This window comes from Sus scrofa, chromosome 12 (assembly GCF_000003025.6).
Source record: "Sus scrofa isolate TJ Tabasco breed Duroc chromosome 12, Sscrofa11.1, whole genome shotgun sequence".
Taxonomy (NCBI): Eukaryota; Metazoa; Chordata; class Mammalia; order Artiodactyla; family Suidae; genus Sus; species Sus scrofa.
In genome coordinates, this window is record NC_010454.4 from 24,381,754 (window position 1) to 24,398,928 (window position 17,175).

At 43.0% G+C, this 17,175-nt stretch overlaps 1 protein-coding gene across 1 annotated transcript in view; it reads right to left on the reverse strand.

The window, feature by feature from the left end:
* SKAP1 (src kinase associated phosphoprotein 1) overlaps positions 1-17,175 on the reverse strand; it is a 308,582-nt gene that overhangs the window by 10,055 nt on the left and 281,352 nt on the right. The window contains exon 11 of the mRNA XM_013979973.2: positions 14,033-14,133. Within this exon, the coding sequence (XP_013835427.2) occupies positions 14,033-14,133 (101 nt within the window). The remainder of the gene's footprint in view (positions 1-14,032; positions 14,134-17,175) is intronic.

The window sequence follows — 17,175 nt, forward strand, 5'->3', positions numbered from 1 at the left end:
TCCGCTTTTAAAATACAGTGAAAGGAAACAAGAATCCTGCCATGTTGGGTTTCCTAGGGCTCAGCCCTTCATATGCCAAGTCTGTTCCTTCGTCCAAGGCTGACCAAGCCTGCTTATCCCTTTTAAAGCCCCCCTACCCCGCCCCATCTCTTTAACTGTGACTCTGAAGTTGTGGTGGATTCTCATAACTTCCATTCAAATCCCCACGTGATGGTTTTTGGAGCAAGTTACTTGACACTGTCAGTTCCCCTGAGAACGTTCCTAATGGAAACATCCTCTTTTCACATTGAACTGGGCTTCAATAAGCCTCCGCGGAAGAAGATTCCCAGAAAATGGCTCATACTTTTGTTCATTTAACCATAAAAGTTCACCATATCAGTGCTTGTAAACAAAAGAATTCCTCTTCAAGAGAGCAATCAATCAGCCCCTAACATGAAAGATCAATAAATGCTTGATAAATGTATGGGAAAGGCCAAATCAATCACAGAATTATTGGTTTATGATTGCTTATTTCTCTTATTAGTGCTTTGTGCATCATATATTATCATTAGTAAAGATGGGGAATTTGAATTCCTAAGCAGGGTAGATTATAATATTTCCAAGGTCAGTCAAAAACATTATAGTTTTGCCCTGGATTGGCCTGGAATTTCTCTACTAAAATCCAGCATTGGGAAGTTAACGCTTTGTGACGCTATTGAAAATTATGAAATAAATTGAGGCCTCTAACTCAGCACCCTTCCAGCTGCTGAGAAAAACAGGTCTGGGAACAGGAATTGTTCACCACAGGCAAACAGGTGCCCGTTTTTCAGGGCAAATGGTTTTATGAAGAGATTTTTTGCCGAAGGAGAAAGGAAGTGGTCAGTTGGGTGGACAGAGGATTAGTCTGTTGGAACATATGAAAGGATCAGAGCCCAACACCTGGCTGAAACCTTGAGTAGCCTGGCGGCCTCTCAAGTTTCATATGGAGTTTTAAGTTCTTGGCAATCGTTTTCTCTTTTTTCCATTATTCGGAGTTTTGGTCTATAAGTCACGATAAAAATGAATCATTAAATTTGACTCAATTGAACCTGTCTTATTATTAGATTTCAGGGAACTTGCTAACCTGGAGGCTGGTGAGCCTGGATCTGAGGGTGGCAGGGAGAACTTGTAAGTCTAAGAAAGGCAACGTCGAAAGGTCAGTGACAGCAGTTGGGAGGCAATTGGTAACGACTCTCCAAAGCTCCCTGTCCACTAAGAGCTGAGTGTTGTGAGGAGAAGAGGAGTGTGCCAGCTAGATGGAGGGGCTGAGAGTCCTAAGTGCAAGGGACTATGCAGCCTCAAGTCTGAATGGATGTCCCGAACTGTGTGTGAGTGGGTAATGACCAAGCCAAGGCCAGGAAGGGGTGCAGGACCTGTGCACAGACTGGCCATTGTTGGTGATGGACGTGTGTGCAAAACACAGAGTGTGTGTGACAGAAAAAAACCATAAACTGGGAAGGCAAGAGGGAAGGTGGAGTGGGGCTGTAGGGACAAGAGAAAGGAGAAAGAAACATACAACTTGAACTTTTGCCTAAAGAAGAGAAAGGATAAAGGGAAGGTAAACACTTTGCAGATACAAAAAAGCAAGGTGCCAAGTGCAGAATTCAGGAACAATAGAGACACAGCACCATTTCGGAGCTGATAGAATTGTGATACCATGTGAGACGGCATATTAATATGTATTCCATAAACTGTGCAGCTCGCAGCTCTGCACCGCTCTGTTTTGCTCTGACCGCAGTACCAGCCTCAGGCACCACAACACAATTTGGAAACAATGTGACGGAAATGTTTAATCTGCTCGGCCCATCTGTGCTGCGTATTTCTCCAGATCTCCCTGAGAGAGGCGCCTTGAATCTCCACATTGCCTTTAATATTCTCCTAAATCACCTCCGCACTGCACTTCAAGGGCCATTGCTACAATATCACAGGTTCATCTAAAGTGCAATTGGGGGGGGGGTTGGGGGAGGCGCAGGCCAGGATATTTTTTATTTTAAAATAATTTCCAGAGATCATCTTTTTTGCTTCCTTTAAAAAAAGAAGAAAAGTTATTCTACTGTTGCCGTAAGGTTATTGAGGTTGTTTGGTGCAAAACAGGGAAGGATAGGGTGGAATCCCTCTCTAAAGAATTATTTTTATTAATCTTGATTCCCTCAGTTGGACATGGGAGGAGGCGAGCAGATGCTCTCGTTTCCTCTCTTACGTTCTTCTCTTAACCCTGCACCTTGCTAGGTTGATTTGTTCACTGGGGGCTGGTGCATCTCTGCTTTACCCTCTCAGCGCCAGGTATCAGTTTGACCCTGCTCTGCTCCAAACAAAGCCATCTCGCTCAGGCTAGGTACACTTAGCCTTGGTCACCACACCCTCACCAGGAAGGGACACCGTCTATGTCATGAATTTTAGCTTAAAATCTTAGATTTTCTCTCTGGAGGCACAGATGTCGAGTATCAGATTTCCACAGCCTTTCCTCCACTTGATTTTGTCAGATTCAGTGTTCTGGGGCTAGAACGTAGGAAGCTGGGGTGGGTTTTGGAGAAAGAGGGGATGACAAGTCACCGTGTTCCAGACGTTAGACAAATGGAAAGGAGTTGCTTATCACCAAGAAAATTAGGATTCCTTTTGCTATGTGAATTAAAGAAATGAATAATTTAATCCGCAAGATTGTTCCGGCGAGGGAAAGGCAACGTCCCAGTTGTGGAGCCTACAGCCTGTCGGTGTGTTACATCATCTGCACACATAGGCGTTTCCATGACAACTGCTTATAGCTTCATTTCCTGGATCCCTCTAGGGGGTGTCACAGCCAGATCCACCTGCTTTTCACCCTACCCTCGGTGGGGTCATGGTAAGGTCGCCAGAATAAATGAATGCGGGTACTAATGATCTGTTTACTGCTGTTTATGCTCTGTGTGTGTCAGGGGCACGCACATTTAGAGAGCTCATTATGGTTGCAATTAGAATGCACCATCGCTAGATATTTAACTCCTTTTTCTTTTAAATTAGCATTTTAATAACATTCTTTGAGCAGAGAAACAAAATGACCATTTTTCACGGACAAACTTCTAGCTGTAGGTGCAACTTTAATGGCAAAGTTGTGAAGGGGAAAGAAGGGAGAAAAAAAAAAGGCCATTTTTACTACTTTCACCCTCCTCCTTACCAAAAGGATATTTTTATTTGCTTTCTAACACACTCAATTTCCTAAATTTGTTTTGAATCCAATTATTTTGGGTGGTTTAAAGTACCGCACTCTTGTTGGACGGAAATTAGCAGCTATTGAAATTAACTTTCTATGTGACCTGTGAAAGGGGCTAAAATAATTACAAGTGTGTATAAGAAACCTTTCTCCAAAAGACCCTAGCTATAGGATCAGGCTGTGATCTGATGCTACCATTATTAAATATCTTTATACGGTAGTTGCAAGGGCTATTTTCTTTAAAAAGGTGATTGCAATCATTGTTTTTGCTTTATAATTCTTAGGATTATCTTATAGAGAATGACAAAAAACTTGCCAAATTTTCGTCATTACAAACAGGATAAATAAGAAGCAGAAAGAATGAAAATAATAATACGGTATCATTTGCCATTTAAAAAAGGTGAGATCTTGGAGCTTTGGAAAGCAAGACAGAACAGGAATGATACAGCATAGAGACCCACTGGGTCAGAATGTTCCAACAGGCACTGCTTTTTAGGAATCAGCGAACACCTTTGCTAGGTGTTTATAGATGCTCTGTTTGTGGAAAGTACAGTGAAAAATAACAATTTGAATGTTTCGATTATCTTTCCCAGTCTGTTCCATTTTCATTATTTATTTCCTATAAATCGGGACCTTGCTGAACATAATTCTACAGACAAGGAGGTGGATGGGACAGCCAATGTGAACGGGGAGATAGATGGTGGGTTCGTGTAAGATAGATGCTATGCGTTTATGAAAAGGAGCAGTTTGCCTGCATGTGAACATCCACAAAATAGAGCAAGCAAGCGTGTAAACTATAACGGGTATTTATAGGTGGAGAAAAAGGTGCAAGGAAGATTGTATGGGAATAAGCAGACTGAGCCTGGAAAGTGTTTGCTTTTTCCTTACCCTCTTGGAATCCACGTCCAAGTTCCCCTAAAATGTCCCATGCTTGCTGTGGCTCCTGTGAAACCTCACAAGCCTTTTCATGACAACAGATGGGGGATTTCACAGCCAGAAGACACAGGAGGTCAACAGTTGAAAAGCAAGAGTTAGAAAAGAGAGATCTTTATCGCCATCAAAACAATCCCACTAAAAAACCTTCGAAAGATAGGAGGAAAAAAATTTAAAGACATAGCAGGAAAGAAAAAGAGCCTTTACAAAAATGCAGGTTTAAAATGTTTATGCTTGTGTATCAGCCTAGTTGCACCTTAGACTCTGCTGTTTCATAAATAAAATACGGATAGCATCGACTATAATTTGGTGATAGCTACCCCAGGACATATCTAGATGCACTTCTGTTATTTTAATTAAATACTGCATTATGGTTTGTGACAACTACATAGCTACAGCGTAAATGAATTCGGAATTAAAGTGTTACTTAGGCATCCAGTAATTTTTGTTTCATTCCTCAGTTTTACAAAGCAAATAGCTATAAAATCAAGATGTTTGTTCATTTACAGATGGAGCAGGATTGTTGTCGCTGTTTTTTTCTCCCTAATCCTCATGCACAAAAAGAAGAGAGAGCTCAGAGTCTGGCTCCCGACACTCTTAGCTTATGAGCCACATCACGAAGAAAAACACATCCTCTTGACTATAATGTGAAATGCTGAATATTAATTGCTGGTATTAAGCTTATCTTTCTGGCCGGGTCCTGTCTTTTAACAATTACTCTGATGGGCTGCAGTCTTGCACTGCCAGGAGATTTTTCTGCTTTGTTTAACAGTTAGAAATGCATTTTATTTTGTAAAAAAAAAAAAAAAAAAAAAAAAGAAAGAAAGAAAAAAAAAACCCCTTAAAGTTCATAATCCTCCTTGGAAGTTTTTAGTATCTGCAACTCTTGCCAAACATAGAATATTAGTGGGGACAGAGAAACCGCCGAAGCTCTTTGCTGAAAAGGTGATGCACGTTTCTGTATCTAAAAGAAAAAATATTTTTCATTCTAGCAATATTAATGTTTCCTTAACAAAACTGGAGAGGGCATTACAATGTGATGTAATCGGTTGGTCAGTTTAAATGTCATGTCACTAGCAAATCACAAGAAAGGTTCAGAATATTCTCATCTAACAGGCATGGATTTTCCCTCCACATTTATATGGTAGAGTAAAAGGATTTTTGTTCAAATCTGAGGATTTAATTGTATCTTGAACGTGTCATATGCCAAGATGAAAGTTTTTAAATAGCAAGTTTTCTGAAACCATTGTCTATCATTTCTAGTTTTTGAGAGTCAATATAATCTTTTTATTAGCCTTAAATACCACCCGTCGGGCAACATCTGCTAATTCCAGCTTTTTTGTGTTCTAACCAATTACCCCCAGCCCTCCATAACTAATCCTATAAACTGCATAGAAGTTACTGCCCTGCATGTCTGCAATGAGGTTATAATTTGCTTCAATATTTTGCTAGTTTCGTTGCAGAGCTGGAGCCACACACTACCAAGAAACGCTGGTAGACAGAGCTTTGGGGAGGCTGAGTTGCTTTTGAGAAAATAATTACACAGAAACAAAGCTTTTGTGACTCCTTTTAAATTGAGCATCTCACCGAAATGTCATCCAGCCTCTTTGGCAGATTAGTGAGGAGTTTATTACTAAATCTCTGTCTAATAAACGTGCAGTTGACTCTGGAGGAGCTGCTTGTTATAATACTGGCAGTGGGAAATGGAGGGAATGTCACCGTTAAAGACACAAATTTTCCCCATAATATATTCGAATGGAAACCTCTGAATCCAATACTACATGGGCATATCTAATAAATTCACAATATTTCAGTCTCAACAGCCTTCACCGGTTAGTTTTAAAGATTTATGTGGTAAAAAATTACTCAGTGATGAATATGGTTTATTCTGTGCAGTATTGGAGGTATAAGGAATTAAACTACCGTCTTTAACAGTGAATTTATTATTACCTCTGTCAAAAGACGAAGCCTTTAACAGCATTTGTTATAAATTCACTGCAAAATAAATGGCTGGAATTTTTTACACTGGAGTTTGTAAAGCATCAGGCGTTTCTGAGCATTAACCTAACCCTGCCATGGCTTATATGGTTCTAGGTAAACATTTCTGTCTGGGTCTCACGGTTAATTATCTGATCTGGGACTTTCCACCTGACTGAAAGGTGTGTGTGTGTGTGTGTGTGTGTGTGTGTGTGTGTGTGTAGCAAGTGAAGGGTCTTGTCTGGGACAACAGTTCAGGAGTAAGGAGATTAAAAGGGAAAAGGCCAATTTTATTCTTTTTTAAAAAAGATAGGTTTTATAATAAATGGCCAGGGTTTAGAGGACAGGGTTGCTATGCAGTCAGGCCTCTTGTTTGCAGGTTTATATGCACACATATGCGCGCGCGTGCGTGCGCGCACACACACACATGCACGCACACAAACACCCTCTCCCTTTTGTCCTCTCTTAGAATGGGTGTCCTCTCATTTATAAAAATTACCTGGAAGGAATGAGGCTGCCAGGGTTTGTTCTAGACGATTGGTTCCTGTCTGGGGGAAAGGAATGGCCTCCACTGAATTTGACCGGTGTATGACCGTTGCCTTCCAGCTGACCCCAAATCCCATTCCCATCCTCCTAACTCTGTGGCCTCCCATAGGGGTTATTAATGAGACAAAACACCACCATCATCATCGTCTTCGTCATCACAGCGCAGTGTTGACCTGCTTGTTAACATGAAATGGGGTGATAGGGACAGCTTCTGCTTCTCTTTTGTATCATCATAAATGAGAAAAGATATTTTCTGATGGTACCCCCCCTTACTGCCCCCCCCCCCGTTAGGTCAGAGGTGAATGATAGCTCTTTGGCAGGCATTGATCAGTTTCATCACCATGTTTGCGCAGCCTGGGCCCCAGGCCTGCATTCCCCCTACTTCCTACCCCTGAATTACCTCCCCAGTTACCCTGCCCATCCCCCACTCAGTCAAGCAGAGGGTAATGGTGCCTGAGGAAGTCCTAAATGGACACTAGATGTCACCAAACACCTCCTTTCCCTCAGAGCCCTGAAATTAAAAGAAAAAAAAAGTCCTTCATTTAAAGCAATTGAAAGAATTATCTGTTTTTATGAGGGCTGTTGTCACATTCAACTAAGCACACTTAAAAGAGGAAGTACGGGCTGCATTCAGATAATTTTTACAACATACAAGTCTCTTTTGAAGGGGATGGGGGGTCAAGGGAGGGAAGGGTCCACATTCTTTCCGTGTCCTGTGAAGGACTAGGTGGCGAACACTGGGCTTTAAAGATCCCATTACAGGAAACACGGTGTTCTGTTAACACTGTCCAGGCGTGCTGGGCACAGGCCTGTTGCATTCAGAGAGCTAGCAGCTGGGTTTGGAGCCAGACTCTAGCTTGAATTTAAGTAGCTCCAACCCGGTGCTGGAAGCTAAATGTCACCCAGGATGATGAAATCAGTCCATCCTCATCCACAGGAGGCCATCTGACAGCATCATGCGTTCAGTGTTGAACTTGACTTTGCCTGCAAGGCTCCCTGTTTTTCTATCAACTGCACCAGCAGAGAAGACAACCGAAGTTATGGTGTGTTGGGGCAGTGAGACCATCTCCCTAACCTGGCTGAGCCACCATGTAAGTAGAAACTTTATGTGGTGCCCCGGCTTGTTGCTGCAAGGCTGACTTCCATGCAAATAAGTAGCTGGACAAACCTTGGAGAAGACCCAGGCCAACTCATGAGGTGCACAATGTAAGTCCAAGAGATGTCACCTTCTGACTCTGTTTACCTCAAGTGCAAGACCTCATTCAGGGACCTCTCTTCTTTCGAGTCAATTGAGAAAGAGTTTCTCTTCCTCCCTCTCTTTAATTTGCCCTTATCTGCTGGACAGCTCATGTTGCCACTATCAATTACTTCTGGAACAGGAGGCTTAATTTTTAAATGGGCATTTATTTAAGTTATCTCAAATAGTAGAACAAACACCTTTATTATTTAGAAAAAGGTTCCCAAGTGAAAGACCTTTAAGCCAGGGAGATAGAGTCATTTTTCTGAAAGCTGGAAACGGTGGCTTGTCTTATCAAATAGAGACTTTTTAACCTCCCTTTCTCCCACTTAAAATCAATGCCCACGGCAGTGCGGGTCCACAGAAGGGCCTTATGATCCTCAGGTAAAAGGAACTAAGCCGGGGTGCAATGTTCCTGCACGGAGGGTGATTCAGCACCTGCCTGTCATGCCTGGTGCCCAGGCTGAATGGATTTTTGGAGTACACCTGTTGTTGAACCCCTGCCAAGTACTGATGGCCACTAACCCCCAAATCACTTTTCCCCGCTGTTGATGTTTGGAATGTCAGACAGGACTGAGCAGCAGCCGGCGTGTATTTCAAACATAGCAGATGGATTTTTATATTAGCTCCTATTTCATGTTCAGGCAGAGCGACCGCCACACTAAAACCGCAGCCTCAGTGCTGCCGAGTTTGCTTCTGTGAGATTAATTCTGTGAAATTAATTGGGACAAGATTGAAAAGGAAATTAAAATGCAGCTGAGTGAACAGGCCTTTCAAACACCTTTTTCCTGCTCTATTCAGACTTGAATTCTGCGGTGGTCGCAGGCAGCGTGGGAAGTAATTTACTGGAGCCAGGCTCTCAGGAGCCATCGGTTACGTATGAGGGGACCTGCGCTAGCGCCACAATCTGGAGCCACTGAAGAGCGTTAAACACCCCGCTGTGGCCTGAGCTGCGCCCCTGCACCAGGCGGAAGTGGAGCTCAGTCTGCATCAGAAAAAGCTGTTCCGAAATATCTGGGCCCAAAAGGAACGTGGGAACATCCCCTGGATGCACAGATCGGCTCTGTTATTAAAATCTCCCTTTAATATATTTTGAGACCCAAACTTAGCGCTGAAAGCGTGGGGTGGATGAATGTGTTAGGGGAGGTGGGTGGGGTCCTGCTGACTGTGCATTGGCTACTGTTTCAGAGCTGGGATACACAGCCCTGGCCTCTCCTCAAAGAAGTTTGAGTAGCTGATCAATTGTCAGTGAGAACCGGCTCACACCAGGACAGCCACAGTGCACTTCCATGTAAGGCGTCTTCACTAGATGGCCTATTTCAAAGTGAGGACTTTCTGTCCTCTTGAACATCTCTGTGAAAAGTTCTTGGCAGGACAGGCTACATACTTCTCTTTCAATTCACTAATAATTGAACTCCTAGTATGTACCCCACATTGACTCCCCCCAGATTTACTTTATTGTTAGTGGAAAAGAGGGAATATAATAACGGTTATCATTTCCTAGATGCCAGGCCTTTTTTTTTTTTTTACACAAATTTTCTGATGGAGGCATTATAATACCCCCCTATAAATAGAAATTACCCCAATTTTTACAGATGAGGAAACTGAGGATTAGCAGGATTAAGTGACTTTGTTCAGGGTTACGTAAGTAACCCGCCTGTTGACAACTTGCCGTCCTAAGAATAGGACAGGTGACAGGCATTTGGTTAATCTTTTTTTTTTTTCCTTCTATTTTTAGGGCTGCACCTGCTGCATATGTAAGCTCCTGGACTAGAGGTCAAATTGGAGCTGTACTGTCGGCCTGCATCACAGCCACAGCCACGCCCGAACCGAGCCAAGTCTGTGACCTACACTGCAGCTCACGGCAATGCTGGATACTTAACCCACTGAGTGAGGCCAGGGATCGAACCTGCATCCTCATGGATATTAATCAGGTTCCTAACCCGCTGAGCCTCAAATGCTGAGGAACTCCAGCATTTGGTTAATCTATGGGTGTAGCTTTCTTACCTAGCCAATCATCTTCTCTGGAAAAAACCTTTTTTTTTAAAAAAAAGGGTAAATAGCTTTCTTTCTGGGGTCATTCCTAGACCCTAACAGTTTCTCTTTGCCCTAGGATTCTAGGATTCAGGGTTGGGTCATAATTGGGCAACTATTAAGAAACAGCAGGTGTGGTGTGTGCATGCGTATACGTACACACACACACACACAAAATGGAATATTACTCAGCCATAAAAATAATGAAATAATGCCATCTGCAGCAACATGGATGGACCTAGAGGTTATCATACTAAATGAAGGATGTCAGAGAAAGACAAATGTTATATGATATCACTTAGTATGTAGAATCTAAAAAAATGATACAAAGAAACTTATTTACAAAACAGAAACAGACTTAACAGGCATAGAAAACAAACTTAAGGTTGCCAAACAGGAACGGGGCGGGGGGGGGGGGGGGGGGAAGAGACTAAGAGTTTGGCATTAGCAGATACATGCTATATATAAAATAACAGAATCATTCTGCAGTACACCAGAAACTAACATTGTAAATCAACTTATACCTCAATTAAAAACAAATCAATGCAAGTAAATGCCAAAAAGAGAGAGAGAGAGAGAGAGAAAGAAAGAAGTGGATGGCAGGGAGCAACAGGAGACTAAGAATAAAGCTATTAGTCCCCCATCTCCCCATCCAGGGGCCACTTCCTGTCCTCCATTGCCACCCACAACCCCCATCCCCTGTTGTCCCAGAATATTTCTCTTATCATTCAAAGAGGGGGAAGCCAGACACATTTATGAGGGCCCCAAACAAAAGAATTTAGAATCATTTTGTTTGTTTAATGTGAATAAATAGTGAAAGCTAAGACACTTTTTTTGGGCGGAATTTCTTCAGCAGTTTTGCAGTGTCGGCCTCACCATGTTTGTTTAGACCAGGAACGTCTGAGGTGGAAGGAACCTCAGAGGGCTAACACAACTCCCTCATTTTATGGGTAAGGAAGCTGGTCCAGGTAAGCTGAGCTGCACCCAGTTGCATCTTGTCTTGTGTTTCTCAGGGAAATAGACTTTAGGTTTCTAAGCAGCGGGCCTTGCTTGCCCAACTAAGGTTCTATTGACTGGAGAGAAAAGTAAAGCGGCGATTTCTAGATACTATTTTTCTGGACTAACCTCAACTTGGGTCAGTACTTTCTGTCCCTGCAGGTGTGAGAGGCAGGCTGCAAAGTGTAACTGACGCCAATAAAGGAAACTAGCTGGGGCTTAAAGTGGAATCGATTTAGGATTCATATGAGAGAAAATTCCTGAGATTAGGAGTTACTGAACATCTGAATAGACAGACAGCTGATAATGGGTATTGGAATCCCCTTTTCTATCTGTCCGAATTGGTTCATTTGTGCTTCTTAGAGGCAAGGGAATGGATTGGGTGGCCTTTTAAGGTTCCTTCCTGTCTAAGGGCTCTTATTGAGTTAAGTAATATAATAAAGGTAAATCCAATCTGAAATGTTCCCCAAGCCAACATTAACTGAAATGAAGCTTTGTGAGGGAAACTTCAGTGAAGCTTCTAGCTTCTCATTTCTTCTCCTGACATGCAGAAATGAGCAACGGAGAAGGGAGGCAGCTGGTGCACTTTTCGGGGCGTAAGAAGTGTGCTACTACCAAGGTAAGGTATGACGACAGGTTGGGGGCCTTCCAGAAATTGGAGAGAGAAGCCCAACAGAACCAAGGCAGCCAGGGATTCCCCCTGAATTAAACTCTGCTGTATTAGCCTTTAATAATAGAGGCGAGGAAGGGGTTAAAAAAAAAAAACAAACCCAAACAGGTTGGGGAGGCTCCCCTAGTTCTTTGGTATCTCTTCAAAATACAACAGCCCTGGTGACTGCAGACAGGTCTGTGCTGCAGGGCAAGTCACTGCACAGCCCCTTCTAAATGGAGGAAAGGGACCCCCAGTGAGAAGCCATTAACAAAGGCAAAAGACATGCAAAACCAACAAAATAATCATGACCGAGAGAAGGCCAGCAGACAGTCTGGCTCTGTTCTCCCCCCCTCCTGCTGCAGGCACCTCAGACAATGTAAACAGTTAATTTGTTCACCTGCAGGCTCTGGGCAAACAGAGGCCTGGTCACACCTGAGTGGATAACTCGATTACCCCTGTAATGCCAGCGTGGTAATGTACACAAATCCTATTACACGGCAAACCTTGCTTTCGGGCATTTGAAATACCAATCAGGCCAATGTCCACTCCCTTCTTTGCTTCCAATTTATTCTTGGTGTATTGGAGCTGCACCCGAATGGTACTGGGGTGGTGCTGAATTAGGGGTCTGGAGGAAATCACTAGAAGGCTGTGATCTCACGCAGCAGAGATTGCAGGCCTCCTGCTGTCTTGAAAAAGGTTGGGTGTGAATTTGGTTCTAGTTCAAAGGGGACTCGTTGGAACTGCTAAAAGGTACCTTTGGGTGGAGTTCTTGCTGTGGTTCAGCGGGTTAAGAACCCAACCAGTATCCATGATGATGTGGGTTTGGTCCCCGGCTTTACTCAGTGGGTTAAGGATCCAAGCATGGCCATGAAGTGCAGCATAGGTCATAGATGTGGCTTGGATCTGGCACTGCTGTGGCTGTGGCTGTGGCTGTGGCCGGCAGCTGCAGCTCTGATCGACCCCTAGCCTGGGAACCCACATATGCCATAGGTGTGGCCCTAAAAAGAAAAAAAAAAGAAAAAAGGTATCTTTGGTCAGCTCTGGTCTGTTTTCTAAGGAGTTTATGGTATGTTTCAAACTGAGACAAACACTTGGCCAAGGTAGTGATGTTCACAGAACAAAGATAAACGGCAAATGATGGGTTAATAACCCAATGGGTTTTCAATTTTTCTTTATGGAGGTCACATACTTATCGATTAAAGAGCAGATTGTGCCTATTTCAAAAATGTGTGTGGGAGTTCCCGTCGTGGCTCAGCAGAAACGAATCTGATTAGTATCCATGGGGAACTCAGGTTCCATCCCTGGCCTGGCTCAGTGGGTTAAGGATCCAGTATTGCCGTGAGCTGTGGTGTAGGCTGGCAGCTGTAGCTCCGATTCGACCCCTAGCCTGGGAACCTCCATATGCCTCCGGGGCGGCCCTAAAAAAAAAAAAAAGTGTTTTGTCACAGCACTATAAATCAACTATACTTTAATACAAATATTTTAAAAATTAAAAAAATGGGTTTGTCAGTATTTATTGCCTCAATAATCTTTTAACAAGTTTTTTTCAGGGATAGAACCTACTTCCTTAGCCCACCTATACAGAATATGTACAGTCTTTCTTTCTTTCTCTCACTCTTTTTTTTTTTCTTTTTTTTTTAAGGCTGCACTGGTGGCATATAGAGGTTCCAGGGCCAGGGATTGAATCTGCACCTCTACAATGACCCAAGCTGTTCCAGCTGGATTCTTTACCCACTGTGCCATGGCGGGAGCTCCTGTGTGGTCTTTCCTTATAAAGATGTTACTCATCTCTCAAACCGTAAGTAGCCCGTGAGTTCTGAATCTTCTTCACATTGGTGATGGAGCTACAATAATCTCTACTTTTTTTTGCCCATTTTAAAATATTCAACAATATCATTTGTGAGATGGTTAGCTGTGGCTCGGGGTCAACTTTGTGAGTGAGGAAGCAAATAAAGTTAGCTGGCCCTTGTGGGTTGGCTTCTCTATCTTGGCCTTGTCAGCACTTGCTCAAACCAATGGAGCTCACCAGCTCTGACTCCTCCCCCCATACATAATTATATTACAGCCTTGTTTATCTATAAATGAAATAAGAAGGGGGCTGACCTAGCTAAAATATTTTCAAGAGTATTATATGGTAATAAATTATGTATGTGGTGATGGCCTTTTAAGCACCACAAGACCTTTTTAGAAAGATCAAAGTTTGATTGGCATAGTTTTAATATTACATCTACTTTATTGTATTTTTTTCATTTGAAAATTGGTTCCTGCATCTGAATTTTCAATTAAAAATTTCCCTAACAATTATAAAGCCACGGGAATTTATGTGTGAGGGAGCTATGTAACATACACAAGAGAAGTGCATGACATTCTAGGGTAATTCTGCTTATGGTAACTACCTCCTCGAGAGTGAGAAAATCAACTTTTGATCCAAGTCCCACATTCTCATCCTTACCTTGCTCAGAATTCGGATGATGTCACCCCGTTGGAAGGACAGTTCGTCTGGCTGGTCACCATGGCAATCCCAGAGGCCCTGGTAATAATTGGCATAGTCCACTGATCAAAGAGAGAAGAAATCAAAGTTAAAAGGACTCTTTCTATGGAGCCCACAGTTTTTGCCGCAAATGGAAACCAAGGTTCTGACGTTGCCCCCTAGGAAATCTAAGATTCAGGGGTTTGGGATGAGATACATCCCAACACAGAGCATGAGCAAAGTACTGTGGGAGAAGATCATTAACTAACATTAAATATTTACAGATCACCTTTAGTCGGATGCTATTCAATAATATGATAAATACATTCATTTATTAATAAAAGAAAATCAGGCAGGTCATTTTTCACTTGGTTTACAAGTAAGCAGCACAAAGAGATTCTTCTGCCAGAATTGCTTCATCCAGGGTATCCAAACTATCCAGTGCTTCTTTTTTATTATGCATCTGAAGGCATGAGGTAAGTCTTCAACTTCTGCCTCTTTATAAGAGAGGCGAAGTCAGCCAGCACAGATCTGCGATGCAGTCTCACAGGTTAGCCTCCCCTGTTACACAGGAATTTTATCCTGGTACCTCCCACCCAGGTACTTACTAGATGAGGTAATTACCAATAAATGTGGAAACGAATAGCCCAGTCTTTAAGTGGAACCACGGGGGTGTCTCATCCATTACAACTAAATTCTGGGTGGGCTGGCCCTTTTCCAGCATCTCATTTGTAGACCCTGAACATGTCTGCCAAGATTTATCTGCAAGCCCCCAGGGGAACAGAAACCAAAGTGATCTGCATTAAAAATGAAAGCAACCGAAGACGACAAACCAAGCTTTAGAAGCAGCTGGAGAGATTTACTGGGCTCCTCAGCAAGACTGGATGGCAGTGATGCCACAGGACAGTCATCGATTCTTAACAATGAAGAATTTGTATTGATCTTCTTCTACCCGGAAAGGTTAAACACTAGAGTACAAAGTGGGAGAGGATCTGGAGATTTGAATGGCAGGAGAGCTAATGCCCACTAGGCTGGGGGTTAAGTGGCAGTGCTCCCTGTGCCTGAGGATGCTATATATGAGTGCTGTGTGCAAAGCACCCACGAAAGACGACATTCCTACGGACGGGAGTTATCAAGAGTCTTGGGTTCTAATTAAAATTCAAGTGGTTTGTGGGGACCTGATTCTACCAGTTCCCACCTTTCCCTTCATTTGTTCTTTTTTTTTTTTTTTTTCCTGTCTTTTCTAGGGCTGCGTCTGCAGCATATGGAAGCTCCCAGGCTAGGTGTCTAATCGGAGCTATAGCCACTAGCCTACACCACAGCTCACAGCAGCGCTGGATCCTTAACCCACTGATCGAGGCCAGGGATCGAACCCGCAACCTCATGGTTCCTAGCTGGATTCGTTATCCACTGAGCCACGACAGGAGCTCCTCCCTTCATTTGTTCTTGACCTTCCTGTGAGGGGTGATGCGACCAGTGGCTGAGGATGGGAACAGAAGGTGGACAAGTACGCTGTGAGGGGGACAGAGGTCCTGGCTATGTTTGCTTTTCACTCCTTGTTCTTAACTTACAAGCGATTCAAAGAATAAAGGCAGAGGGGAACAAAATCCCTGTATGTCTCTGAAAAAGAACTTTAGTAGAAATCTTAAAGAACACAAAACAGAAGAGACAGAGCTATTTGGTCAAGATCCAGATACTGCAAACAAGAGTAAAAATGTTGAGCATATAAGAAACTCAGGCACGTTTTCTTTACACAGAAAGTGTTTGTGTATGCAGTTGACAACAGAGGGCAGCAAATAAGAACTACATTGGAAACATTCTGCCCTGGAGTTAGGAACATATTAGGAAAAAAAAATACATTGGGGAAAAAAATGCTAATTACTGACAAGACAAGGCATATTTATTTATTTATTTAGGGGAGAGATATCAGTGCATGAAATAATAGAAAAATATCGGTCCCTGGAGAGTGAAAGTGGTTTCCCCAGAGGACACAATTCATTTTTAGTTGTAATGGAGTTGATTAATCACCCCAAGGTTTTGGCTAAGTTTGGAATGAAAAGTATATTGATATAATATTCTTCATGGATTTATACATGGTAAAAAAATCATTTTATAAAAATAGATTTTTTTCAAACATAACTTGATGTTTCCAAATGGTAAGATGGACTAAATTATCATCTTGGCTTTTTCAGGCCTAGCAGACGGTTACTGCGAAGTTCTGCTCCCCATGTGCCTGGATGTGGGATAGCTCCCGAGACTGTGAGTACCTTTGGGTATATAGGTAAAAAGTGGGGGGTCCCACTGTGGCGCAACAGGATTAATGGCATCTTGGAGCATTGGGACTTGGGTTTGATCCCTGGCCCAGCACGGTGAATTGGGGATCCACTGTTGCCACAGCTCCAGTTTAAGCTGCCATTGTGGCTAGGATCTGATCCCTGGCCTGGGAACTCCCTATACCTTGGGGTGGCCCCCCCAAAAAAAAGGATTTGATATTGGCTATATAAGGCACCTGCAGAACACCTAGAAAAATACCTATTCTAAAAGGTATTCTAAAACAACAGGAGTTGCCTGGTGGCTCAGCGGGTTAAGGATCTGGTGTTGTCACTGAGGTGGCTGAGATCCCTGCTGTGGCATGGATTCGAACGTCCACATGCCGTGGGCATAGCCAAAAAAAAAAAAAAATGAAAATTGGGAAAAAGTTGGACTTGCTATCTAAACAGAGATACTTATTAAGGAGATCAGGGAGGATGAATGCCTCAATTGGCCAAGACTGGACTCTGAACGGCAGACTCCCAGTTTAACGTGTGTAGCTGGCATTTATGTGTATGTGTGCGTGTGTCTTCACTACATTCATTCCTCAGCATTCAACAAACATATGTACACAGGGCCCACTGCGCCAGGGACTATATTAGATTCTGGGAATTCTGCATTGGCCACACACACGGTACCTTCAGCAGGGGAGGCACAATGAAACAGTCACACAACTATTTATTTATGATTGTGATATGTCTGCCAAGGAGAAGCTGAGGTGTCATGTATCACAGGAAATCTAACCTCGTCTGAGGGGTCAGAGAAGGGTTCTCTGAAGCTTGAGGTGTAAACGAAAACCTGACCAAGAGTGGGTG